The sequence below is a fragment of the Acanthopagrus latus genome, chromosome 9, assembly GCF_904848185.1.
Source record: "Acanthopagrus latus isolate v.2019 chromosome 9, fAcaLat1.1, whole genome shotgun sequence".
Classification (NCBI taxonomy): Eukaryota; Metazoa; Chordata; class Actinopteri; order Spariformes; family Sparidae; genus Acanthopagrus; species Acanthopagrus latus.
Genome location: NC_051047.1, coordinates 28,687,817 through 28,715,751, shown reverse-complemented (window position 1 = coordinate 28,715,751; position 27,935 = coordinate 28,687,817). Strand labels below are relative to the sequence as shown.

Sequence of the window (27,935 nt, the reverse complement as noted above, 5' to 3'; positions counted from 1 at the left end):
CACGTTAAAACAACGTCTTTATTTACGTTTAACTGAGTGAACATGAACACATAAATGTCTGAGCTGCACATTGTTTCACACTTTGACTTGTAGCTTCTCTGAATCATCGTCACTGCATTCTGAATTTAACTTAATTAAGAAAACCTTCATATTTCACCAATGAGGCAAAGATAAGTCAGGAAGGAAATGTGACCATTTGGTGGCAGATTCTACATCCATAGCAGAGTCGACCACGGTGGACGGACGTCTTCCAGCACAAGTGTGGGCGGCTCCGGTCCTTCAGTTACACTCTGGTGACACTGTGAGGATCATCAGAACGGCACAGCACAAAAACAACTTCACTGGGATGAGGTGTCGGTGTGCCTCCAACATCTCTGCTGTCCAGTCGCTTCACATTAACACCTGCTCTGCTGAGGGATGATATGAAGCTACTGCAGAGTTTGTTGCCTTAAAACACTGAAATAAACCAGTAATGGATGACTCCACTGTTTTGCCGACGTGTGTCAGGTCTGCCTGGTTGATAACGGTCCCTGTCATCAGCTCTTCTTCATTGCTTTTGTGTATTTTCAGCCTCTCAGTCTCCTCTAGCTCTCCCTGCTGTCGAGGCTGCAGCTTGGCCCCATGTCCTGCAGAGGGCGCCCTTCCTCCACACTCTTGTCATCTGCAACGATGCTGACAGGGTCATAGTGCTCCTCGGGCGGGTGGGAGTCACGCATGGCCATGTACATGGATGACTTGGGAGCCTGAAGGGCAAAAAGGAGGTAAACTGATTGTTGTGTCACGGTTAGAGAAGGAGATGGAGGACTGGAGTCCTTACTGCACTGCTAGAAACTTCTCTCCACATTGTTTAGACTGTTTTTCTCTGAAATTTGCCAACTCAACATTTCTGGGAGTAAAAAGGTGGAATTTGATCATTGCCTCAGAATTCTTTCAACTTGTTTTTCAGGATTGTTGAGTTTTTCGTCTGAATTTAACTGTTTTTCCACAGAATTCAGAGTTTTAAGTTGGAGTTTTTACTGTTTTTTCTCAGAATTTTGACTTTTTTCTTGGAATTTCTGAATTAAAAGTCAGAATTCTGAGCTGCAAGTTCAAATTCTGACTTTTAGCTCAGAACTCACAGTTCTTACATGTGACCCTGATCCCCTCAGTCATTAAGACTAAGAAGAAGGGAAAACATTTTGACTCTTTGCAGATTTGAACTCTGCACATTCTTAGATAACATTTGACTTTAGAGGTCGATCAGTTGTGACACTTGTTCACACACAGATCCGTGCAGACGTATGAACACACACCTCTTTGAAGCGCTGTGGCAGTGAATCTTTCGGACACAGAAAGTTGGATATATGTTTCTGATACACCACCGCCAGCACCACCGCCGCCACCACCACGGTAATGACCAAGAACGTCACCACTGCTGCCACCCACGGAACCCCAGGTTCTGCAGAACAATTGGATATCAGTTTGTTTCTCACTTTACTTCACTGCTGCAAGAGCATCTCGGTATGAATGAAACACACAAAACTTATTTCTGGGTGAACTTACTGCAGGTGGTGCGTTCACAGACCGGCGTGCTGGGCTCGCCTGGTTTGGGGTTCATCTTGGCGCTGACGTGGACCTGGACGCAGTACGAGGTCCAGCACTCCAGGTTATCCAGAACAAACCGGTTCTGCTGTAAGTTGCTGTGGCTGACGGCCTGTAGGAGGCGACAGAGAAGAGGTCAGGTGTGCAGCAGTGACAGGTAACCACAGAGACCACAGGTGAGACAAGAGGGAGAGGCGACCATCTGATCCTCTGACATCAAACATCTGAGAAACACCTGACAAACATCTGATAGATTTTGGTTTTTGACGATTTTTTCAAAAGTCTTCTGACTTTTTTTCTTGAAATTCTGATTTTAAAGTCAGATTTTTACATTTTTCTCCAATTCTTCCAACTTGTAGAACAGAATTATGATTTTAAAGTTTTCGTTTTATCAGAATTATTTTGACTTTATTGTCAGAATTTGGATTTTTTCCTCAATATTTCAATATTGTCGTTATTTACACTCTTGATTTGCAGTTGAGCGTGTAAACACACTTCAGACTCTTTTCACATCCATTTGCGATAATTGGAGGGAAAATGACTGAATTTACTACTTTGTGTGAAACATTGCTTTAATAACGATCCTGTTGTTGGTCACAGATCTGCCAAGAAAGCAAATCAGATCCCTGAACTAATGGATAATTAAGCTTTTCACACGACATCCCACCTGCTTCTCGTGGCCTTCCTTCCAGTGGGTGATGTTGTAGGTGACAGATGAAGCACCATAAGCCTCCTTAAGTGTGGAGCGAGCAAACACCGGATCTGTAATGCTGACTTCTATCGTATCCTCGGTGGAGATGAGAGAGACGCCGGGAGGACCGATGACAGCTGAGGGAGAGAGAGAGAAGAGAGGAACAGCGTGAGGAGGAGAAAACATGACTAAAGCCACATGGTGGTGAGACTGAAATCAAACGATGACATAAAAGACGTCACATCCCGAGATGAGACAAAAATGTGTTTGCCTATAATTCTGATTTCTTCGCTGAACTAAAGCCAGTAAAACATCGACGCCTCTCAGTAAGATAAAACCACAGCAGCAGCATGTTTTGCATATCAAGTTGTGTTTACAGTACAATGATGCAAATTCTACAGCTTCAGTAAATCCCAAAGGTTTCTGTGGCAGGCAGTCAAATTACCAATCGAGAGCAGAGCAGAACGGGTCCAACCTACAATGAGCTGAAAACCTGAAGCTTGTTCTTTAGAGCCCATGTTTGGTTGGTACAAAAACACATTTCTGAATATTATATTCATATTTTCTACAAGTGGAATTAAGAGGAAGACCAAAATCATTAATATGTCAGAGACAGCATTTCACAGTGTTGATAAAGTTTCTCCTGACAACACAACTCACAGAATTGAGGGATTTTTTAAGGGAGTCTGGGGGGTTGTGTTGGAATTTTCAGCAGGTTTGATGACACGTCATCAACTGACCTGTAATCCATATTTTAAATTACTGATCAGTTGTTGGAAACATTCACAGAGTCAGTCACTACAATGTAAGATCTTCTGTATCTGATGAGAACCATCACTGTGCACATCTGTGATATCAATGAACACCTGTGCAGTGTTTGGACTCACTGTCTCTCTCCAGGCTCAACTCTTTGCTCTCCACCCAGTTGGAGCTCTCTGCCCCGAGCTGCGCTTGCACTCTGCCGGTAAACTTCCCGTACACGGGGATGGAGGAGCCCAGTTGGCGGCTGAAGTCACACTGGAGTTCCGAGGAGTTCGTACAACTGGTTCTGTAGATTATGAATTGGCTCCTGTGGACAAAATACAGCAGCGCCGTGTCAGATGTGATGTTGTGGTGTGTTTGTGATGTTGTTCACTGCCAAATCATCTGTTACTGGGAATGCTTTCACCTTCTCATCACAAAGAAACTGTACAAAACTTGACAGGAAATGCAGATATATCATTTCACATTAACTCCTTTAAGTAAAAATAAACCTAAATGTTATGAACAAAATTAAATTTATTAACATCCGGGCCGCAAAGGTACAAATTATTCATGATATGATAACAAACTCAGGAAATATTGTATCAAACTGATATCAGTTTCAGTGACTTCTTTGTTGTTTTAACAAACGCTTTATATATTATATATTGTCCTGAAAGACATGCAACTTAATCTACACTTTAAATATTATACTTTTTATTACATGAATTCAGTTCATGTTCATGGCACATTTAACTTGAGAGGGATTTATTGCTGCGACCCAACTAAACACCATCTCTGCTGTATGTTATCAATATATGATAAAATACTGAAATAATATTATATAAACACACATGATGTGTCACTAATGTTAGTTAACTTCACGGTAAATGGTGCCAAAGTTAATGAGGAACAGTGATGTCATCTGTGTACTGTGTGTAATGTGTGTACTGTGTGTAATGTGTGTGTTTATTAACAGACAGTCAGTGTTCCGGCTGTTTCCCAGAAGAGAAGCTGCGTCTGCTCATACGCTGATGTTGCTGCTGATAAGAGCAGCGAGTCACTTTTCAGTTTGACAGTTATTGAAATGATGCGCCTGATAAAAATCTGGCTGGTAAACCCTCAAAACAAAAACACACTCAGCTGCCTGTCAGATTAGAGAAACCACTTCACACGTATGACCACCAGCCGTACAGACTCATTCAGATCGATCACAGCACTTAAACACTCTGGTGTTTGTGTCAGAGGAGTCAAATCTTTGAGAGATCTTCGAAAAACTGTCTACTGTAGAGCTGTTGCTAATTATTATTCTCATTCTCGGTTATTTTCTCCATTAACTGATTAGTTGTTTGGTCCATAAAATGTCAGAAAATGCTAATAGAAAGTCTGGTTTTGTCCACAGAGGAGGAAAGAAAGCGGACAATATTCACGTTTAAAGAGCCGGACTCAGAGAAATATGACTTTTATTTCCTTTAAAAGTGTGTCAAACCAAATAATCAATTATTTAAATACTCGGCGATTCATTTAATAGTTGACAACTGATCGATTCATTGCAGCTGCTTTCCTCTGCTGTATCAATCTGTATTTTTTCATGCTCCAAATTCAGTCTTAAGAGTAAAAATAAGGAAGAAAACCAAAATACTCCTGACAAAATAATTTATGTGTTGAAAAGACTCGACAGATATCTGATAGTGAAAGTAATCCCAGGGTTGCAGCTCTATTGATCAGCTGCTGATTCAAACAGCTTTGACAGCTTTGCAGCAACAGATCAGACTGACGTCGGAGTGTTTGCTGAAGCAGAGAGGTTCTGTCATCGCTGTTGACTCACTTGTACTCTGATGTGTAGACCAGGCCATCGGCTGCTCCTTCAGGTGGATCCCACCTCAGCACCAGGTTCATGTTGTAGGAGGTCAGGCTGACGTTTGTGGGTCCACTGAGGACTCCTGACACCGCTGCACAGTCCAAATACATAAAATATGACACACAGATAGAGATAGCACAGGTTCAGTCAAGATTGGAAAGGACAGAAAATGACATTTCATGTTTTTATTGAATTGCTAACGTGTCAAAATGGCAGTAAAGCTAGTTCCCATAAGAAGAAAACATAGCTGGTATAACGACTTCTTACAATCGGCCCTGCACCTGGTTTCATTTAAAACTTAAAGGCCTTTATAAACTGGAAAACTAGGTCTCTCTGGCTAGCTAGACAGCCTCGACTTACGAATAGAGAACATTTTCCTCTGCTGGCTAACTCTAGCACGTTCTAAGAAATTGTATTAAGATGTACTGTGACTGTCAAAACAATACAGTAAATATTGCTATTCATGTACAAGTCAAATGTAAAATTTCATAAAATGACATGCTACATCAATGATACTTAACATAGTAACAGTCTGTGGAACATGTTTAATCAGAAAGAGGAAGACAGACAAATAAATTTTTTCAGTTTCATTTCTATTTTTAAAAAACCTAAAGGTCTACACATTATGTCAAATAATGTGTGTGCCTATATTAGCTAGCTAGAAAAACTGGCTAGCTAGTGTAGAAGCCTTAGGCTTTGCTAGGTAGCGAGATAGCTAGCTAGATATTTGGTTGATACATTTTGTGTATTTTAAATATGTTACAACAATCCCTGAACTCAGTTTTCAGTCATAAACCTAAACCTAAAAACCTACAAAAACCCCACAAAAATATAACTAAATAAAATAAAAAAATAAATAAAATTAGCATTTCTAGCTAATGCTGGCATGTTTTGTGAAATGTTATTAATGTGTACTGTCTGTCAAATTAAGTAATAAAACAAAATACATTTTAATGCATACATTTAAAATAAATGTAATTTTAAATTCATCTTACATGATAAGTTAATGATAATTAGCATGCTAACAGCCAGTGGAAACTGAAGACAGATACAATAAGGAAAACAATGATGTTAAATTATGACTGTGACTGTACTATTATTAACATCATTATTATTAATATTATTATTTGTAACCTGAACAAATCTCATAAACCCATTTAAATTCCAGATACAGTAGTTTACACTTTGAAGTTTAGAGCTAACTGACTTTGTTTTCACTGTTAGCCTGAAGTTAGCTCATATAAACTGACCACAGGTCTACTGAAAGAGTTCACGTGAGGACAAACAACTTTTTAAATAAATATTATTTATAGGAAGTCAACATAAATACATATAAATAAAGTCTTTAGGGTTAGAAACTGTCTGTACGAGGCAACAAGCTAATATACTTGTTTCCGTTCACTGACTGTGTACTGTGATTATTAGAGACGAAGAAGAGTTGCTAAGGGTCCCCACAAGCGCCAAAAGACACCTCGTCTCTAAAACAGCCGATTTAAGTTCAAACTGAGGAACCATGTTGAGTCGAACTTCTTCTATAGAGGCCGAACACATTCAAACTTCCACACCTGGCTGTCTCGTCCTGCTAGAAGGTAAGAAGAGGAGCACACACGTTATCGATCAAAGCTTATTGATTACCTCTGGGTCCATGTAGTGTTGAGAGCGTCAGGATGAAGACACACACTCGGGCTGACATGTTGCCGAACTCTTCTTCAGTCACCGTGTTCTGTAGTCCAGCTGGGTAGTGTGTGTGTGTGTGTGTGTGTGTGTGTGCAGGTGTGTGAGTGTGTGTTTCATTATAAACAGTGTATTTCCTGGTAAGGCTCGCGCACAGAAGGCGGGGGGAAGCCCGAGGAAACGAAACCTTGTCCCCGCACAGAAACGTCTGCCGCTTCGAGGAAAACAGCCAATCAGCGTCAGTTATTAGAAACGTCACCCATCTGAGCCTGTCTGTGAAATGTCGCGAGAGTTCACAGTTACGTTGGTGTTGCGCAGCTTCAGGTGACAAGTGCGCAGACACCTGCAGCAGGGCCGGACTGAGGCTGTGAGGGGCCGAGGGGCGGGACGGAACCGAGGGGCACCAGGGGGGCCGAGGGGCGGGACGGAACCGAGGGGCACCAGGGGGGCCGAGGGGCGGGACGGAACCGAGGGGCACCAGGGGGGCCGAGGGGCGGGACGGAACCGAGGGGCATCGGTGATTAAATGTAGACCTCAAGACATTAAGGGCAGTTTTCAACAGTTTTCTAAACTAAGTAAGTGAATCAATATTCAGATTTCATTGTGTAAATGTGCTTTATCTTGTTTATCTTTTCATGTTGAACAGTTGGAACAGTGCTCTCTTCTCTTCTGTCTGTCGAGCTGTCTAATATGTTCTTGTAATTCCAAAGAAACTGTTACTGAAGCACAGCTGACGCGCGTCACTTCCTGTTTCTAGGTTCTTTACTTCACAAGAAGCTCCAGGTGTTCACAGCAGGATAACGAGGTCATTTATGTTCTGATGATGGGACGGATCCAGAACTTGCTATTGAAACACATCTGCAGAGATTACTATTATTATCATCCGGCTCCTCAGTTGGATCAATCAAGTGTTTCTGATTTGATTAATAGCAGATGTTAATTATAGAAGACGGCAGAAGTGTGGCATCAGAGATCGTAGATCATAAATCTACAGAATATCAGTTTGTTGTTTTTTTCTGTCAGAACTGTAATGACATCATGAAGAACAGTTACAGACTCTTCTTCAGCACAACTCGCTTTATTCACAGGATTTTCTCGACATCTGGAGATTCAACAGCTCGTCAGTGAGATCAGTAACAGGACAGAATCACAGAAACACTTCACAGCGATCATCACACTATAGTGGTTTATACCGATATGTCACAGTTATTCAGATATTTCTAAAGTTTGACTTTTAATGGGCAGTTATTTAAAAAGTTAGAAGAAGAGTCAGAGAGGATATTTTGCCATAAAGCAGGATTATAAACTTCAGCACGATCGACTCCACTGGTATTCAACAGTATTCTGAGCTGCTCCTCAGTGTTTGGACCGGCCGGTGGTCCGGCAGAAGACAGTCAGCAGAACCTTCTTTATGCAGCGGCGTGTCCGAGGTGTCACCTGAGAGTTCAGGTGGTGCAGCTCCAACATCCTGGACTTTGAGGAGAAAGTACGACTGCAGACAAAGAGTTGGAGACAGAGACGGTCAGGCTTCATGATCGAGTAAACAGAGAGTAACCGTTAGCTCAGTTAGCTCAGTTAGCTCAGTTAGCCATGCAGCTAGCAGGCCACGGCCGGAGCTAGCTGGTTAGCATGCTAAACATGCTGAGTGTAGAGAATAACTCTGGTGTTATATTTTTATAATTGTCAACAAATTTCATGAAAAGACCAAAACCAACAACATGATGTCCTGACAGCTTCAGGGCCGGGCTGCACCAACAAGGGTTCATTTAATCTAAAATAAAACTCAGTTTAAAATCAGTAAATCCAGGTTTTAATTCCAGCAACTTTAAACTGGAGTTTATAGTTTCAGTGCAGAATTAAATGTAATCCAGTTCAGCTGGTTTAAAAGTTCATCCTTGTTGGTGCAATCAAGTCTAAATGTTCCTACTAAGGACTTAAATCTCTAAAATATATAATTAAATATAATTAAAATAGGTGTGTGTTTGTTGGACTATTTTCAGCGGTGGATGAATCCTTGTTGGCGTATTAGTGGCAGGGCGGTGTGTGTGTGTGCGCGCGTGTGTGTGTGTGTGTGATCCGGCTGCGAGACGCTCGGTACCTGTCAGGAGCTCGGGTCACTGCTGGTTCTGGTCTGCGCTTGAGATTTGTTGAAAAAAAGAAAAATATAAAAACGTCACCAGACTGAGCCCTCGAAGGCGACGTCACAACGCTCTGTCGTCCAAAACTAAAAGATACTGAATTCATGATGAATCTTCAGGTTGTGGAGACAGAACCAGACGCTTTTTGTGGCGACAAACATGGATATTTACTCCGAGATGTCGGGACGTTTTCCAGCCGTGTTTGTTGAAAAGGCAGCTAAGATGTGTCGCTAACCATAAAACCTTCCTGCATCTCGTCTTGTTTTGTCATTACCGTTTTTCTCCTTTCTCTTTTCTCGTGAGAACTGGAGAGCTGAATAGTAATTTATTGCGAGTACTTGGATGTGGAAGTAACTTAAAAAGCCCCTGACCCCCGTCAGCCAACATGCAGAAACCTTTGTAAGCCTGTTAGCTTGCTGATGTTGAACCACTGTGCCTGCACTGAATCACTGTGATCACTGGATTAGCACCTGGACGTCAGAGTCACAGGTGCACACAGTGTTTAATGTAAAGATGAAATGATTGTTGGAGCAGCAGCACACAGTTGGATCTGTTACCAGCGATGTCGGGAGGCGTCGTCGCAGTAATCTGACGCTCAGCTGACCGCTGCAGGCGACCGATCCGATGAGGAGGAGCAGAGCGCAGAAGGCCCCCAGCAGGCCGTAGACCACAGACACTGAAACAGGAGGACGTCAACAGATATCAGATCTCAGATCAGCTCAGGATCTTCCAGCTGCATGAATCTCTGAGAGGAACTGTTAACAATCAAAAGTTCCTCTTTCTGCCAGCAGCACAGAGCAGCTGACTCCTGTTTTTGAACCGCAGAGCAACAAAGATCATCGATCTCAGCGAGCCGTGACCTACGTGAGTGCGATGGCGGCGGGCTGGTGAAGGCGCAGTGGGCGTCGCTGGGCACTGAGTTGTCGTTGAAGAGCGTTTTCACAGTCACGGTCACGCAGTACTCCACGCCTCGCTGCAGGTACGAGATCTCCATCTCTTCCTTGTACGGCCGAGTCAGGATGAACTGCAACACAAAAACACAAACCGGGTCACACAAACCGAGGCAACAGAACCTGATTTATCTGACGAGACGTCAGGACCGATATCAGCTACGTTTATGACGATAAACCAGATATTTCTGACAAGACCTCGAGACATTCTGGGCAGTTTTCAGCAGTTTTCTAAACTAAGTGAGTAAATATTGAGATTTCATTGTGTAAATGTGCTTTATCTTGTTTATCTTGTATTTCCTGTTTATTGTTGTGTTTTCATATTGGAACAGTTGGAACAGCGCTCTCTTCTCTTCTGTCTGTCTAACATGTTCTTGTAATTCCAAAGAAACTGAAGCAAAGCTGACGCGCGTCACTTCCTGTTTCTAGGTTCTTTACTTTCCTTCACAAGAAGGAGCTCCAGGTGTTCGCAGCAGGATAACGAGGTCAGTTATGTTCCCTGAATGTCACAATGAAAGAAATTGCATCATAGTTGAGATTTTTTTTTGCACAATCAGTCTCATTTTCTCCAGAAGTGTTCCAGGTCCGATCAGTTGTGTGCAGCGAGTCGACTGATGCGTTCAGGCTGAGCGTTTCCTCGAACACATGCAGGCGAGCGGAGTTGTTGAGAGGAAGACGTGGGTTAAAAACTGAAAACCACACTGTGAAAAACAGATCAGCCTCCACACGAGCTCCTCTACAGACTCACATCCACCTCTCAGCAGATAAAGAAACGTTTGTGGCTTCGCTGTTTTGATTTCTCCACATTCAGCTTGTTTCAGATCTTGGAAACACGCAAGTGGAGAAGAAAACGAAACAAAAACTGCAGGAATTCACTGATTTCTTCTCATATCTCACAAAAATGATGATCAGCATTCAGATTTGGTGTTTTTTTTTCTGACGTTGATGTAAAACCTTGAAAATATTTGATGATATTTGAAAACGTGCAATCAATTAAAAACACGTGAAACATATAAAAAGGCTGAAACGTGACTGTGAGGTTCTAGAATCTCGTCCTGGTGCATCAGCCCTCCAAAGATCCATGTTTTCCACAGGAATAATCAGATTTACACTTCGCTGCTTCGTTATCTGCGTCTTCATACTCATCTACGTTGACGCCTGCTCACAACATTAACAAAGTAAAATGACATTTTGACCTCAAAGAATCATAAAAAGCATCATTTGTGTTTGAGCAACGAGTAAACTCAAAGTAAAAGACGTGAGACGGCTTCCGATTCAAACATCTGGACTCCAACAAGCCATCAGGTGCATTACACTAGACTTCACTGATTAAATTACCCACAATTCATAGCGTACGCATGTTTAAATTGTAGTTTGTTACCTGAGTCTTGTAAGGTAGAAATAATGTCCAACCACATGGTGATACAGAGTGTAGAGCTCGTCAGTCGTCTGTCAGCTGCTCACGTGCAGACGGTGTGCATGACGGTGAAACGGACCACGTGAACAGAACGTGGGCGGGTTTAAAGGTCCGGTGTGCAGACTGCAGACGGCCGAGCAACCCGTGTCGAACCCACAAAACCCTGAATCAACCTCTCTGGGTTTGGACTCGACAGCACCGAGATTCCCAGTTTAAGGTTAGTGTCTACACAGCTCACCTGCTCCAGCAGCAACTCATATACAGCAGCGAGTCCTCAGCTACGACCCGGGATCAAGTCCAGTCTTCCTCTTTCTCAACCTCCTGACCCGTCTGACTGACAGCTGTCCTGTCCAGATTAAATCTCAGAGAACAAAGTGGACGTTGTGTTTAATTGGAGGATGGACATGAAGTTGGTTTGGTGTCTTTGGAACAAAATGAGAAGCTACTGCGACTTCAGCTGGTTGAGTTCTGCTCTCAGCAGTGTGAAGTACCAGGTTTCAGTACCGGATCATAAATTACACGTCGGCTCTCTGCCAACATTTGAGAATTTTGCTGAAATCATCGCTTGAAGGGAAGTTTCACTCCAGACTCACACCGAGAGAGAAGGAGCTGCTCATCAGCTGGATGTGTCGTAAATCTCCTTTGGTGAAACTTTCAGGAACAAAGTTTCTTTAATTGAACTCGTGATAAACACACGACATGAACGAAAGCTCGCTCTCTTCCTGTGACAGCAACATTTCCACTAACCTGTGAACTAAAGCAGCCACAGTTAAAGCCACACTGAGGAGGAAATAACCTCGGAGACAGGAAACAAACAGCTTCAGGTCGTCACCTCCGTGTGTCGTGTCGTCGTCAGCGCTGTGAAACATCGTCTTCTGTAGTTTGATTCTCTATGACTCTGACAAACACGAGCAGTCAAATAATACGTTAACGTCTGTCTGAGCCTCCGTCAGAACTAAACATCGTTATTTGTTCTCAATGCAAATCACATCGTGTTCACGTTACATGTATATGAAGTCCGATCTGACAGAACCAGACAGACGCCGTGTGAAGCTGCGTTTCAACATCTCATCGGGAAACAACTTGATATTTTCCAGCCGCGTTCCTGCCAACAAAATTGGATGTTTTTAAAAAGACGTCGGGATGTTTTCAGCTGCATTTACGGTGAAACTACTGATGAGATGTCGGGACGTTTTACTGCCAACATAACCAGATGTTTCTGCAAGACATCAGGATGTTTTCATCAACAATGTGTCTTTTTTTTTCCAACAAGACGTCGGGACACTTTGAGCTGCGTAGTGGCAACAGAAGTGGACGATTTTGATGAGACACTTTTAACTCAGTTTGTTGTGACAAAAACTGGTATTTTTATCACCATGTAAGGACTTTTCCTATTTGTGGAGACAGAACCAGGAATTTTAAACATCATGTCTTCTGAAACCCTGACAAGATGTTTTCTTGTGCATAAACCTGCCCAGACGATGAAGACATGTCACAGTTTAAGACTCGTACCTGAGCACCATCCCTGGTCCTCTTCACATTGAGGACCAGGTCCATGTAGAGGTCCGTCGACAGCATCCCGACCGATGAAGGAGGACGGACCTGCAGCAGCAAACAGTTCCCACAGCCGGACACGACCACGTCAGGAGGTCCCAACACAGCTGCGAGGAGAAAAGGTGGTTAAGGTTCCTCGTTAACATTTTATTTTGAAGCGTTTAAAGGATCTGCATGAGACCAAAGTGTGTTTGTTGGTGTCTCACTGTCTGATAGAGGTTGGAACGCCACCGACACGGTCCAGCTGGACGTCTGTCCGGCTGTGAAGGCCCGGACTCTGGCTCTGTACTGTTCCAGCGGCTTTTTGAACACTTGCGTCAGATTACACGTCTGTCCGGCCTTCAGCGCCGAACAGGCGGCCACCGCTGTCCACGACTTCTTACTCCAGAGGGAAAGAAAACAGAGACACACTGATGACGGCGTACGACAAACTGCGACACACAGCAGGTGAAAGATCGCAGCAGAGAGGCGGGAAAACTTCTGACAGCTGGTTGAAAAGGCAACTGATTGGACCGAGTGAGTCATGCTGGTACGAGGAAATCAAACCTTGATTATGAGTCGCTGTTACAGAAACAGGACTCAGACGAGGCTCAGAAACAAAAATGAAACAAAAAAACAAACAAAAATGAAACTTCTTGTTTTTGACACATCTGGTAGAAAACTGCATCTCAGCTCGGTGCTGAAGATATAGATGGACACAAATCAGACCTGTTGGATGATCGTCCTGGTTTTTTGGGGTTCAGTTCTCGAGCAGCATCATTATAGAGATATTACCCTTGAAAATATGGATCAGTCGACCAGATAGTTCCAGAAATATCTCAACAGCTACAGGATGGATTAAGATCGAATTCTGTACAGACGTTCGTGGTTCCCAGAGGATTAACTGAGCTGATAGATTCACTTTTATTGTCGCGATCAACAAGTCAGACTTCGAACAGCTGTTGGATGGATTATCATGAATTTGCAAAAACATTTCTGTCAGCTTCAGCTGTACTTTTGTTAGCGCTACTGACCAAATGTTAGCTACAGTAAGACGGTAACCAGCCTCCTCTGTCTGTTTACGGCTTCTTACGTCTGTCTCGTCTTTGTCTCGTCTTTGTCTCGTCTTTGTCTCGTCTTTGTCTCGTCTCGCTGCGTCTGCCGGGGTGATGTGCTCTGATCGGTTGAGATACATCAAGCTAAAGTAACGAGCCTGTTTTGACATTAAGATGGAAACATCAGATATATTGTAGATCTGTAGAGTGCCGACGTCCCTGCAGCTGATGAATAATTGAGAATTCTACATTTAGATTTGAGTGGTTTTGTATTTCAAACCGAACATCGATCGAAGGAAACTTATCAATGCACATTAACGCAGGACTTAAACTCCACGTTTGTTGCTTCCGGCCTGTTTTGAAAATGTCAACTCTCATCTTTTAAAGTGTAAAACAACCTGATGAACACGATGAAGCTCAGACAAACCTCGTCCTAAATCCTGAACCGCCGTCTTTTCTTAATGTGAACTCGAGTTTCTGGTCGACTGAACACTCACGAGCTGCAGAAACTCTTTTAGACATTACTTCATGTCAGTTCTTATTAAATTCTGAGACAACACGGTGAACTAACTTCATTCCTGCAGTTTGACTTCTTCTGGGTTTTCTGACTTCTTCAGTTTACACAGATCTCACCATGTATCATTGCAACGGATCAGTTATCACATAATTATCGTTGTGAAAAAATCGTCATTGTGGGCAAACGACCGTGAGTCGTATCGTACGAGGCGTCCCACAGGTGTGTTCTTTAAATCAGGTGCAGCATGACGTCACTGATCAGTTACAGCTGCAGCTAATGATTATTTTCCTTATCAGTTATCAGCTAGTAAATGTCAAAAAAGTGCTCATCACAGTCCCAGAGGGAAGTTCATATCTCTTCTTTTATCAAACCGACAGTCCAAAACACAAAAACTCTTCCATTATTGTCAGAAATGATGAAGAGAAGCTGCAAGAAGAAGCTGGAACCAAATTTATGTCAGAAGACGTAACATGAGAGACAAAGTGACGTCTTCGAATCACTTCTGTGGTCCAAAACCTCCCAAATACTCTTTGTTTACTGTCAGAAGTGATGAAGAAAAAGCAGCAAATTGTCACATTTAATGATCTGGAACCAAACAATCGTCAAGATTTCTGCTTTAAAAAAATGACTCAAACGATTCATCGATTATCAAAAATAGTTGGTGACCTGGTTTTTCAAGAAATGAAACTCAATCTGAGTGATTTCATCTGGGCTGAGTCCAAACCACAGTGAGTCAATCTTTGTGGATTTTCCCACAGAAAACTTCTCTGGTGCTGAAACCAATCTCACTTCTGCTCTCTGACTCGAGTACCTGAGACGGACGACCTGGACCTCGAAGCGGCTGCTGTCAGGGGAGTCGGCGCCGGGCAGGAAGCTGAGCGTGTGCTCCATGTTGATGGAGGAGATGGAGACATTGGATGGAGCTGGGAGGGAAACGCTGATAGCTGCAGAGAAGAAGAAGAAGAAGAAGAAGAAGAAGAAGAAGAAGAAGAAGAAGAAGAAGACATCAACTTTTAAAATCCATCAGTCTTGAATCATCTGTCTCCTGCAGCTCTGAAATCTTCAATCTACTGAACTCTTTCCTGCAGGTGAACAACAGCTGAGTGACTTTAACACACACACACACACACACACACACACACACACACACACACACACACACACACACATACAACATATGTTCAGTCCAAAGGTGTAAAAACCTCCTTCTGCCTGCAAACCTTCAGTCCAGGGAGCATTACCAAGGTGCGACTGCAGAAGAAGAAGGAGAAGAAGAATCCACAGCCTCATCTTCCCTCCATGCAGTCACTCACAGTTCAGCGTCTCTTACGCAAAGCTGGCAGATGTTTTTTAAGGTTTGAGCACACAACCTATAGAGAGGGCTGGGAGGGAGCAGGGGGTGAGAGCGGGGGATGGGACGTGAACACCGTTTGTTATCATGTCGCTAGCTGAGTTTCTGTTTCCCCAGAAGTCTCCTCCCTGTGTGAGCTTTACACTGCAAATCCTGCGTTTCAGCGTCACAGCTGTCGCAGGAGCCGGACAGAAGACTCGCTGCTGATCTGTGGGGAGTTTCTGTCTGCTGGTTTTTGTGGGTTTTTATTTTGGTAAGCTTGAAAAAAACCCAAACTTTACAGGAATAATGCAACAGATTTACAGATATACAGAGTGCAGAATGTGGCTTTATTTGTTGCACTGAGTTGTATGATTGATACAGTGAGTATAAAAAGATACAAACATGTTGTTAACTTGTGTGATTATGTTGTTTACATACAGCTGCATGCGTTGACTTGACTTTCCTGTGACTTTAGATAAGACTGTACGCTGAACAGGACAATAAACTATGGAAGACATGACATGATACTGTGACACTGATGCATTAATATTCCTCTAACAGTCACAATGCTGACGTGATTCTCATGTGGAGTAAAATGTGAGATAATGATCGTATAAAAAAAACAAAACAGAAACAGAGTTAAAGGTGCTTCTGTCTGATACAGAAATATTCATATCTTAAATCATGTTTAGCTTGTTAAGAGTTTTATCTGACGGCTCTTCAGAAAACAAAGATATTCAGTTCAGTTTCAGACAGAGTGAATAATGAGGGTCGCTGTTAAACTGTTCTTACTAATACTTCTTTACTACCTTGTTCTCTGGCTTTAATTTGGACTTTTAATTCAGAATATTTAGGTTCAACTTAACATTTTAGAATTAAACTAAAAAAAAAGTCAGAATGCCAAAAAAGTGTTTTCCAGTGGCTCCGATCGTCTTCTGTACACAGAAAATGGAACCAGATGTAAAAGACTGATTTAAAATTAAGACAAATAAAACAAATTGTTAGCGCTGAATTACCATCGACTGAGCATCAACAAGTTTCATCGTTACAGCCTCCAGCTGAAGAGTTAAAGCTTCATCGTGTGAGGATTTAAATCTCATAATTAGTGGAGGCGTCTTTGTTGTTTGGCACAGACAGCGACTGAAGTTAGCATGCTAACAGCTAGCAGCAGCCCAATCGGTTTGGACGACGGCTAACTGAGCTAACGGCAGCTACCGTCAGCAGCAGTTAGCAGTTACTCTGGCATGAAATTGAACAGTTGGCCAGTTTTCACGTGCTGCACCTTTAAGTCTGGACACACACAAACCCACATTTATAAAAAGCAGCACAGCATGTGGACCCTTTTGGCAGACGATCATTTCTTCACACCGTTTTAACAAACTCAGTTTTCAGTGCACGATGAAGAAAAATAAAATGAAAATTAAATTCTGCCTATAAAATAAAAAGCTGTCAAACGTCAGAGCAGCAGAAACAACCGTGTGTTGTTGGGGAAACATCTGCTGCTCGGCTGCGTCTAACAATCACTGTCATTATCCATCAATCTGCTGATTATCTTCAACATTGATCAAATATTTGTTCTGTCACAATTTCCTTAAAGTGACGTCTTCAAACTCCTCATTCACTGTCAGGAACGACTAAGAAAAGCTGCAAAGAATCTGAAACCAGACAATGTTTGGCATGAAATGATTGGCAACGATATTCTCTTCAATGGACCGGACAGAACCAGTCCAGTGATGTGAAGCTGTGACCACAAAATTACCAGAATTCCTGTAAATTAATGCCCTCAGATTCCCAGGAATAATTCCCTGCATGTACCTACAGGAAGATAAAAGGAAGTTGTTCCCTGATCAGAACATCACGAGTGGTCCAGAAGTTTGAAACCACTTCGACATATTTTAATTTCATCAGCTCCACAGTTGGAAATCCTTGAAACGTGTCCGTGAACTTCAGAATATCTCAGAATCTGAACGCACTCGAGCTGGTACGGATCCACGATCTCACCTCGACCCGACAGCGTTCACGGTCGCTTCGTTTGTCTTCAGGTCGGTGTGTGAAATCTCTGAGGTGTTCGTGGAGTCCGTGCCAGGTCGAGCGTCCCGTTGTTCTCTTATCTGTATTATTATTTCACAGCATTTGTGATAATCGTGTGTTTGATTGTTAAATGTTCCAACCGATTGAAAAAATAAAACTAAACACTTGTTGGCAGCAGTTCATGTCTTCAAGTTCTCGTCTTTTCATTAGTTTATAGATCAGTGGTGGTTTATGAATGTGATAATAAGGTTTTAAATCTAATATATACTGAATGTTGAAACAAAACTTTAAAACAAATACTAATCGCAAATCATGTCACAATATCTGTCAGAAAAATGTAAATATATATTTTTTGGTGCAGTTATTGAAGCAAACGAGGGGCAAACATCACGCTGAGATACTCTGAGGTTCATCTCTCAAACATTCGACTTTTCATATTATAAAAACATTATTACATTAGAAACAAATCAGAAGTATTTTGCCAAGTGGTCTCTGACTTCTGTGGTGTTTTAGGAGGAAGCTCATACGTCAAAACACAAAGTAACATGATTCACAGTTAATGATATGGAGAGGATTCAAATGGGCCTCGTGCAAAAACATTCTAATATCTTGATCCTAAATCGGTTGTAAACAGCTGAACAGAAGCTGCCTGTTCTCCTGCTGAAGGGCACCAGCAGGAAAGTAAGAACATCAGCAGAGAAACAAACATGTAGCAGCGACCTGCAGCTGACTGACGGGACAATGTGAGAATGTTACGAGCTTCCAGTGTCTCGACTCTGTTATTGGAGATAAACGCTGCTTCACAGTCCGTCTCTAACACGGAGTTTTGAACACATTATAAAATCCTTTTAGATTTCTATTTCAAGTTCTGTAAGACAAGTGGAGGTGGACGCCTCATGTATCCACAGTCATCTTCTTCATCTTCTTTGTCCTCCTCTTCTTCGTCCTCCTCCTCGTCGGCAGCGCAGGATTTTAATGCAACTTCCTGCTCAGCGTCCTGTGTTTGTGCTGGCAGGATTGCAGAAATCTCATCGTGTAATTCCTCTTCCTCCTCTTCCTCCTCCTCATCATGTCTGCCAAACGTTAACGTGAGGAGGTTGACATCCTGACCCTCCTCCTCCTCATCCTGTCTGCCAAACGTTAACGTGAGGAGGTTGACATCCTGACCCTCCTCTTCTTCCTTCTCCTCCTTTTTCTTTGGCTCGCTCCCTCCTCCAGTCGAACTGTCTGCAGGAGGATCAGAAACACACTCTGGCTGAGGCTCAGAGTGTGACGATGTGTGCGTCGGGGATTCTGACGTTTGGTTTGAGGAGAAGCCCGACGTCGGTTCAGGCGCTGGAGGCAAAGGAGCCGCCAAACAGGATGAAGACGAAGAGGAGGAAGAGACGAGGTTGGTGCCCACCCGCAGTTTATAACCTCCTCCGCCGCTGCTCTCCGTCTCGCTCTCCTCGTCACTGTCGTCTGACACAGTCTGTTTGCTCCCGTCCTCACCAGAAGAGGGCGGTGTTGGTTTGAGGTTCAGGAGGGACGACAGGGACGTGCTGCGTGGAGAGACGACCAGAACCTCGTCCAGGTGATGGATGGACGTCTGAGACACACAGACGGAGAGACAGGAAGAAGTTTAATCAGCCGCAGAGCAGAAACAACAAACAGTTCATGAATCCACCAGTCGGTAGGAAACAAACGATCAGTGTCCTTCATCAAACTGTCAGCACTTCCTGGTTAGAACTCCTCAGATGTGTTGCTTCTGTTCCCTGTCTCCTGTTTGTCAGTGAGCAGAAAACATTTTGGTTTTGTTATTCTTATTTAGGACACACCTCTGTCCGAGTTAGACGGCTGCAGGCATTAGCTTCAGGTGAAAACAGCTAATGTGTCCCGTCATGTTCTTAAAGTCTGACATGTCTAACCTGTGCCTCCCTCTGATATATAATCTAGAGGATATGAATCAAAGCATGAGAGCGGCGTTGTGATGTCACTTAACAACTTTACTTATCAGCTGATGTAAAAAAAAAAAAAAAATCAATGATCAACAGAAGATTTGATCTCTGGATCATGTTCCGTCTTCCACGTCTGTACTGTGACGCATCACATCATCGAGAAATGTCGACACGTCTGCTAACTGAAGGCACGCAACTCGAAATTATTCTCATCATTTATTTATTGTTCTTCTACGAGCCGTTACATGGAAACTTCAACCGGTGGTGTTGTATTGAAAAACACTAAAGTCAACTCAGACGGTTTGTTTAACCTGCAGTTCAAAACCCCAAAGATATTCAGTCAATATCATAATAATATAACTCACAAGGAAAACAGAACATTCTCATATTTGTGAAGCTCAAAATGACTTTAAAGTCCAGTGTTTATTACAGTATCATCACGTGAAAGTAACAATCATTGTGTTTCCACTCGGCAACAACGTTCAGACCACTAACAGTCAGAAACATCGATCGACTGCTGGGAAACCTCGTGGACGGGAGGACTGTGACTAAGAGCTCCAGGTATCGACCGGGCCTTGAATTCCTCAGATCCCGATCTCATTAAACACACGTGGGACTCGTCTGAACAAGTCTGATCCACGGAGGCCCGACCTCGCCCTCCGAAGGAGACACGCTGTGCCATCAGTGTTCGTCTCACAACGAGCATCACCCATTAAGACACAGACATTCGTTAAATGTTCACATGAAGCTGCGTATCTTCTACGTGCAACAACACGTTTCTCTCCAGTGGAAATGCTGCTGAATCACACTGAAGGAAGCGAGAGTCCACAGAGTGCTCGCTGGAGAAGAAACCACCCAGCAGCCTGAAGTCTCCTCCACAAGTAACATCTCATGTGTCGGCCAGGTTCAGATCCTGCGTGAGGGGGGGAAGCCCCTCCACGCCTCGCTGCCACTCCGGCTGACTGCAGGCTCTCGCTAACACAACACGAAACCACATCTCAGTTCATAAAAAAGCGCCTTCAAATCCCCCTCGCATGAGACAATTAGCACAGATATTAAAAGGTTAACTGTAACCGACACCCACACAGCCAACAGTAATAAAACTGACACAGGGACTGAAATGAATTCAAGGTTTCAGAAGCTGCCAACTGATTCATGGTCTCAACCCCCTTTTTCCCCCCAAAAGTCACGAGTTCAGTGTCACAACCCTTCAGATATTAAAGCACCAGCAGACAGTTTATTTTAACTCTGGAGTTTATAAATCAGCTTTTTCCACGATTATTACTTTTTTTTCCCCCTCAGAATTCTGGATTAGAAAAAAGTGAAAATTTGAAAAAGAATTCAGAATTGAAAAAGAAAATGAGAAAAAAAAAAACTGAATAAAAAATAAAATTAAAAATTAAAAAAGTGAGAATTAAAAAAAATGTGAGAATGAATAAAATAAGTTAAAATAAAACAAAATTCAGAGTAAAAATAATTGAGAATTGAAAAAAAAATCAGAATTAAAAAAGTGAGAAGACAAAATCAGAATTAAAAATAAATTCTAGTTTTGAGTTTAAAATCGAGTTTAAATTATTAGAAAAGTCACAATTCGTGAAATTTTGAGTGGAAGTGAAAATATTAAACTATATTTCACAGCATGTGTGTGAATGAGATCAGTCTCTCATTCAAAACCAAATCTTTACTTTGTATCTGTGTCTGTTCACCACCACCGTCTGTAGTTCTGCTACATGAACTTTGAACTGAGGTTCTGATAAAAACAGCAGAACTACAGCAGAACCGGTTCCAGCAGTGACCCAGTTACAGCAGCCCAGCAGTCTGACAGTGACGTTCGCTGGACTCAGTTCATCCTCACAGTGTAGATGGAACACAGAGGAGACACGATCGCAGCTCTGTTAGGTTGAACTCAGTTTGCTTCGTGTTCTCTGTTATCGATGAATACAAACGATAACTTTGTGGTTTTACAGAAAGCAGCTCTTGCTTGACTTCTTCTGAGTAAAGGAGCTGCAGCGGAAACACACAGATGAAGCGTGCAACCTTTCTCCACACTGAGAGACGACAACAGTCACACACAGTTGACTGTAATGTATCTGTGTTTTACGGTCAAACGCAGACGGGACAGATATTTTGATGACCGCTCCTTCAGTCCGTCTTCTTCTTCTTCTTCTTCTCTGATCTCAGAACACAAACCGACTACATCGACCACCCTGCAGCAGGAGACAACCAGCAGCTTTCTGCCTTCGTCTCTTTTCCGGTTGCCACAAATCGTGATGGCACAACGATGCTGCATGTAAAACAAGCGTGTGTGTGTGTGTGTGTGTGTGTGTGTGTGTGTTTCCGCTTGCAGTTCTTTCCTGTCACTTTACCAAGAAAAAGTGAAGCGGCAGCTGCTTTTCTGTCAGACCACACACACCAAACAGTGCGCCTATTGTGCACATTAACCAACAACAGTCACACAAAGATCTAACTGGATCTACTTTATGTGACAGAGCTCTGATTTAAAGTCTCACCTGTTCTCTTTTCTTTATGATGTAGTCATTCTGCCTCAACACATCGCACCACAGATGTCAGAACTCGTGAGATGACAAGAGATCCGAAACCACAGAAACTCTTATTCAAATGTTTCTGGCTTTTTAACTGCAGTTGACGAGAGCACAGCTGAGACAAGATGAAGATGCTAACGACGGAATGATGAAATACATGTAACAACACATAATGCAGAGATCAGACATCTCGGATGATCCTCTGGAGTGTTTCAGCTTCTCAAGGTTTTAAATGTGCCGTCACATGTCTGACCCAGCGCCGGTGTGGAGGAGGAGGCGGACCGGTCCGGGCCAACAGTGAGGGCATCGGACCGGGCAGCACTCTGCCACCTCACCAGGGACCACACCAAGGAATGCAGTTACAGGATCAGGGCTGATCTTTCCTGTAGCGAACATAAGAGAACGCCTCGCAGACTAAGACCAGAACCAGAACTAATGAACGATGGAGGCCGGAGCCTGATGGCGTCCTGAGCCGTAACTTGAAATGCTGCATCCATCATGTTGGTCGTTGTCTTTGGCACTGATGCATGAAATATATTTTATGAAGACTTAAATCACCCTGGGGACTCTTTTTACTGATAACTTCTGTTTGATCCAGTTTGTCCACAAGGAAAGTTGATTTAACTTGTCAAAAATCCCCCAAATTAAATCTTCTCCATCCAAAGTCTGTGAATTAGCTGATATAGTTCATTTAACAGTTGGCTCGTGATCTCAGGGGCTTCTGGAGACTCTGGTCACAGCAGATATTTGATGTTTTTCTGGTTGTTTCTGTTTTAAATCAAGCAACTTAAAGCAGCTGTGTTTCACTGTGAAGCTGCAGACAGTTCTGTGGACTACGACACTTCACCTGACTTCACGTCAGTGTGAAGCGAGGAGCTGATGACTGGATTGACATTTTTCGGGGGAACTTTTCCTTCGATGTTATGACGAACCCAGCGACTATTATAATCGCAGAGACGTGGATCATTTTCCAGTAATGACGGCTGACTAATTGTTCATTTTCCATAAAAAGACAATAAAGATGAAAATGGAAACTGTTTTTTCTTTAAAACCTAATGAACTCAGACTCATTCCTGCTGCTCGTTAACGCCTACAGCGTAGAACACGATGATACAATGAAAGTATGACTTACCAGGACGCGCGGCAGAGATTTCCTCCTCAGACAGATGTAACCAGCAGAGAACAGCAGAACCACGATGACCACACCGGCCACCACCAGCGAACACAGCAGGGTGGAGATCAGCGCGTCTGCAGAGCCGACAGGAGGACAAAAACACTCACAAATCAACTGAAAACGACAAAAAAAAAACTAACCACGGAAACATTTTGTTCTCATAATATTACCACGTCATTCCAGAAATGTAAACGTGTTTTTCCCGATCGTTTGTCACATCGGACAAAAGCTTCTGCCAAACGAATAAATGGAAATATGAAATATTAATCCTGTATGTAAGAGTTCAGAGAGTTTCTCCTCATGAACTTCTTTATGTTTCTGGAGCATTAAAGAGCTTTAATGGAATCGTTTATCTTCGACATCTCGACTCACAGGAGAGAAATGTTCAGCTCATAACTGTACAGATTCCTCTCATACTTAGTTTTTATACTTAGTTCTGTACTGCTTTTCTTCTACATCCTGTGATGCTGCACTCTGAACATGTTTGTTTGCTGAGTTTAACTTGAAATAAAGGTTTTCTGTCAAAATCCTGCTATTAATCAACATTTGGAGAACAGATTCTGAATCGTGGGAGAGTTTTGTGAAATGATTGTTTTACCCACTCTTTTTCTGGACTTCTTCCCAAAAAGGCAGTTATTACTAAGTTACATTATTAACATGTCAAAGGCAAAATCCACAGCAAGAAATGCTGAGAGGCTTAAAATCACAGCAGGGACAAACACAGAGATCTGTACCTTTGTTAAAGAGGCTCGGGCTGAAGTAACAGACCGGCCGGCTGTAGTTGGACTTGTTCCGCACGTTGTCTAGGAAGCAGACGGAGACACAGTAATTTTTTCCAGGCAGCACATACTCCGAAAGCGTCACTCTTTCCAGAGAGTAAGTGTTCTGAAAAGACACAACAGAGGGATGTTAAACTGACGACAGACAGCATTTCATGTCAGAGATGCTCTCCTGCATCCAGGAGCCGCAATCTGATACCAACATCACATTATCTCACATTTAAACTACAGAACAGTCACTCTGCTGACCGTCCCTCCACACACAGACAACCACAAAGTCAAACAGCCGCCATCACTGGTTGATATTGATATTTTTGACTCCATATTCTCATATTTCTGCTCATTTGCAGGTTCATACTTTTATTCTGGGTGTTTACTGGAAGATGTTCACACGCTTTAATGCTCAGAAAACACTTTTTTTTCCCTCACACTGTCTGTCTGAAAGCTCTTTAGGGAACTTTGCATCAGGAGACCTTTTAACTTGTTCATCACGATGGCACAAGTGAGTGAAACGCCGTCTGTGAGTTCATGTACCTTCTTTTTTTCCCCTCCGTTGTACTGGAGCCTGAGTTCGTATTTCAGAGTGTTGTAGAACTCTCTGAGGTGCTCGACAGGAGACCAAAGGTCCACACACAGGTATTCATCGCAGGGCGTCACAGAGAGCAGCGGCAGGTCCAGGTGAGCTGGAGGACACGTCGGACAGAACAAACACTTCAGTTACAGAAACTGAAACGTAATTAACGACGACTACACAGACATGAAGCTTACTGAGGTGTCTGCTAATTAAAACAGGCACTCAGGGCGTCTGCAGGTCTCAACAAGGTGAATTTAAAACCTTTTTCACAGCCAACAAACAAACCCTGAGGCTGATTACTCCCTCATGTGCGCTTCTGTTATGCTTCTCCCCAACCACAAAAACATCAGACCTCCTTCGTTAATGGAGATAAATCAAGTTGGAGGTTGTGTTGAAACTCCTGGTTGGCAGCTGAACCGGTTCTTTAATCACACATTTGCTCAGAGAGAGAGAGACAGCAGACAGGAGGATGAAGACAGCAGCTCTAATTTAAAGTGAATTCCTCTCCACTTACTGTCTCTGATGGGCTGAAAGTCGTTGTAGGTGCTGGAATTGGAAGTCCGTCCTCCCAGCCGGGCTGTAACTGTGGTACCGTAGGTCCCAGATCGGTCAGAGAAGGTTTCTGTCAGGTTGCAGACCAGCGGGTGTTGGACACGCTGGCAGCCGTCCACTGGCAGCCAGGTGGTTCCTCTGCAGGAGGTCAGAAGAGCCAACAAGTCCAAGAAATAAATCTTCCTTCTCGATAACGTCAGAGGTCTGATTGTGTGACTGCATGAAACGTGTTTTCGGTTTCCAACACAACTCACAAACTCTCTCATCTTTTACCTGAGTGAATAACCTGCACGCTACGGAAGCCCTTTTCTGCCACTTGAAGTCAAACTGATGAAACTGAATTCATTTTGACTTTTTTATTTAATAATTTGGATTTTTGTGTGTTATTATTTCAACGTTTTTGTCTCATGATGAAGATTTTCTCTCATAATTTCAGCTACTTATGACTTTTTCCTCATAATTCTGACCAAATTGTGTCTCTATAATTTTGACTGTATATTGTCATATTTATAACTTACTAGCTTATAATTTTGACTTTCACAATTTTCATTTATTAATCTCCCAATTATGATTCATTTACTCACGATTTTGACTTAATTTCCTAAATATACTATAAATATAAAATACTTTTTATCCCATAATTGTGATTGTTGTCATGTCACTTTAAAATGTTATCTCACAATTTTAATCTCTTATTTATGACTTTTTTTTTTTTATCACTCACTTGATTTATTTATCTAATTATTGGTCATAATTCTGACTTTCATCACATTATTCCAAGTTATTGATCCCTTATTCATGAAGGTTCATAGAAAAATTTTTTTTTCATCAAGATTTCATCTTGCAAAATTATTTCTGTGTTTTAAATTTCTTCTCCTGACTTTTTCTGTATGGAGACAGAATCATTGAAGAGTAAACAGAACAGAAAACGCTGATCTGTGACATCTGATATCTGATCCTCGATAATAATTATTATAATATCTGTATCACAGGTGTGTTACAGGTGGTTTGTGCATTAAACATTTGGGCTACAAACACAAATGAAACCTACGTGTTTGTGCACACGGCGTGCACGCTGTAGTGAACTCCTCCAGGTGTTCCTGGTCCAGGTTCCCATTTGAGCAGATGAATGAAGTTACTTGAGTTCAGGGTCAGTTTGACAGGCGAGGGGAGTTCAGTCATCGCTGGAAAACAAACACACGGGGTGTTAAATCTGGTGATTTGACTCTCTGATGATCTTCACAGTAAGAACTTCTTCTGTCTGTTGGTGCGGACTGAGAAAGCAGCGAGCCGACCCGACCTGCGAGCTGCTCCTCATCTCAGCTTCACACTATGTTAGCTGCTACGAGCACAACATACCTACAACTTGAACTGAACTGCTGAGGTCGGGTTGCAATTTGGGTAATGTGGTTTTATACTTTGGCTCATATTCTGACTGACAAACGAGTAATTTCTCAGGGATTGTGCATCATGTGACGACGTTACTACACTGTGAACACTGGCTTCAGAGCCTGCCGCTCCTCCTGGAGGCTTGGGATCGAAGTCCGCAGTCTTGTGAAATCAATTCACATTTTTACACGTCCGGTTCTCTCGCCTCAAAGTCTCTGAGCTTTCTGAATGTGTTTACAGTTAAATGTGCAAAACAGGCTGAAGATATTTACACGTTTTGTTCTACGACATAAAATCCATCATTAAATGTCCCGCAGTTTAATTATAAAACTCTTCAGTGTGCTAAAAGCAGCATATATTATTGATAGTCAATCCATAATGGACTGTTAAGGCAGCTGACTATCCATTAAAGAGATCACTTAAAATGTGCATCCCTAATCGCTTCACGTCTCTATTGTCAGTTTGTCTTCTGATGCGGGCAGCTTTCAGTGTAACTGTGCTCCAGGGGGTTATAATGACACCCAGGTGACTCACCTGGCAGGACCTGAGGCAGCCAGGTGAACATCCAGATGAGAGCGGTCATGACATCCAGAGCATCTCTGCTGCAGAGCCATCAGCCCAGGACTCTGCTGCTTTCACTTTCCCTACGAGCTGTCGGACATCACAGACCGGGAGACATCAGTTCACATTACATTACATTACATTACGTTCACCATGACGTCTGATAAATACTGTTATTATAACATGTGATCAGGTGGATGTGGAGAGGGGTGGAAACTTCACACTTGTTTTACAGTTACTCCCACTCACATTATGGCACATTCCTGAACAAGTCTTTCACTTTCACATTTATTATATTACACTGTAATTTTTCAATTTAAATCTTTATTTGTGATTATTTTTACACACCAAAACACCCAAAAAAAAAAAAAAACACGCCAAATTCCTCTGAAGTGTAAAAATACCTGGCAACCATCTGACTGTGACTCACATTTATCCTTTTGAAGCTGAATTGATTCAGTTAGCTCAAAAACATTAAAGAGGAACCAGCTGCTAAACGACCGAGTTGTGACGGTCAGGTAAACGATTTCTGAATTTATTTCATCCACAAACTTATAAAGTATTCGTGTTTCTCTCCAGACGTCTCCGGAAATCTCCGCTAACTTAAGCTAACGGGCTAGCTTTGTTTTCTGACAGCGCGCTAGCTAACAGGCTAACAGGCTAACAGGCTAACAAGTTACCGGCTACACGATGTCTGAGTTCACGGCTACCTGTCGGGAGAAGAAGTTCCCATGTTTGTCCTCTGACTTCACCCAGAGGAACGACCGCAGGAGGAGCCTGTGACGGTGAGGACACCACGGAGCGATCACTGTTCGGACCCCGCGGAGCTGCAGATGCGAGGAAGCGGACTCACGTTAGACTGCCGCTACTCCCGCTGCCTTCACGGACCGCTGGGAAAACTGTG

The 27,935-nt window shown here is 42.8% G+C and overlaps 1 protein-coding gene and 1 long non-coding RNA gene across 2 annotated transcripts; one reads left to right on the top strand and one right to left on the bottom strand.

Moving 5' to 3' along the window:
- crfb2 (cytokine receptor family member b2) lies at nucleotides 1-27,935 on the bottom strand. The gene is made up of 23 exons (XM_037110381.1): nucleotides 27,742-27,935; nucleotides 27,005-27,121; nucleotides 26,133-26,265; nucleotides 25,044-25,219; nucleotides 24,490-24,638; nucleotides 23,911-24,061; nucleotides 23,135-23,250; nucleotides 18,384-19,110; nucleotides 15,400-15,453; nucleotides 14,948-15,102; nucleotides 12,814-12,985; nucleotides 12,566-12,714; nucleotides 9,551-9,710; nucleotides 9,244-9,362; nucleotides 7,887-8,040; nucleotides 7,635-7,650; nucleotides 6,510-6,913; nucleotides 4,842-4,965; nucleotides 3,160-3,341; nucleotides 2,249-2,409; nucleotides 1,543-1,693; nucleotides 1,293-1,438; nucleotides 1-743 (listed from the first exon to the last, which is right to left on the bottom strand). Exons 2-23 carry the CDS (start codon nucleotides 27,051-27,053, stop codon nucleotides 585-587), a joined length of 3,807 nt encoding a protein of 1,268 aa, XP_036966276.1. The 5' UTR covers nucleotides 27,054-27,121; nucleotides 27,742-27,935; the 3' UTR covers nucleotides 1-584.
- Nucleotides 9,717-11,278, top strand: LOC119025543. The gene is made up of 4 exons (XR_005076846.1): nucleotides 9,717-9,876; nucleotides 10,066-10,121; nucleotides 10,209-10,941; nucleotides 11,065-11,278. It is a non-coding gene; the product is annotated as an uncharacterized LOC119025543 (long non-coding RNA).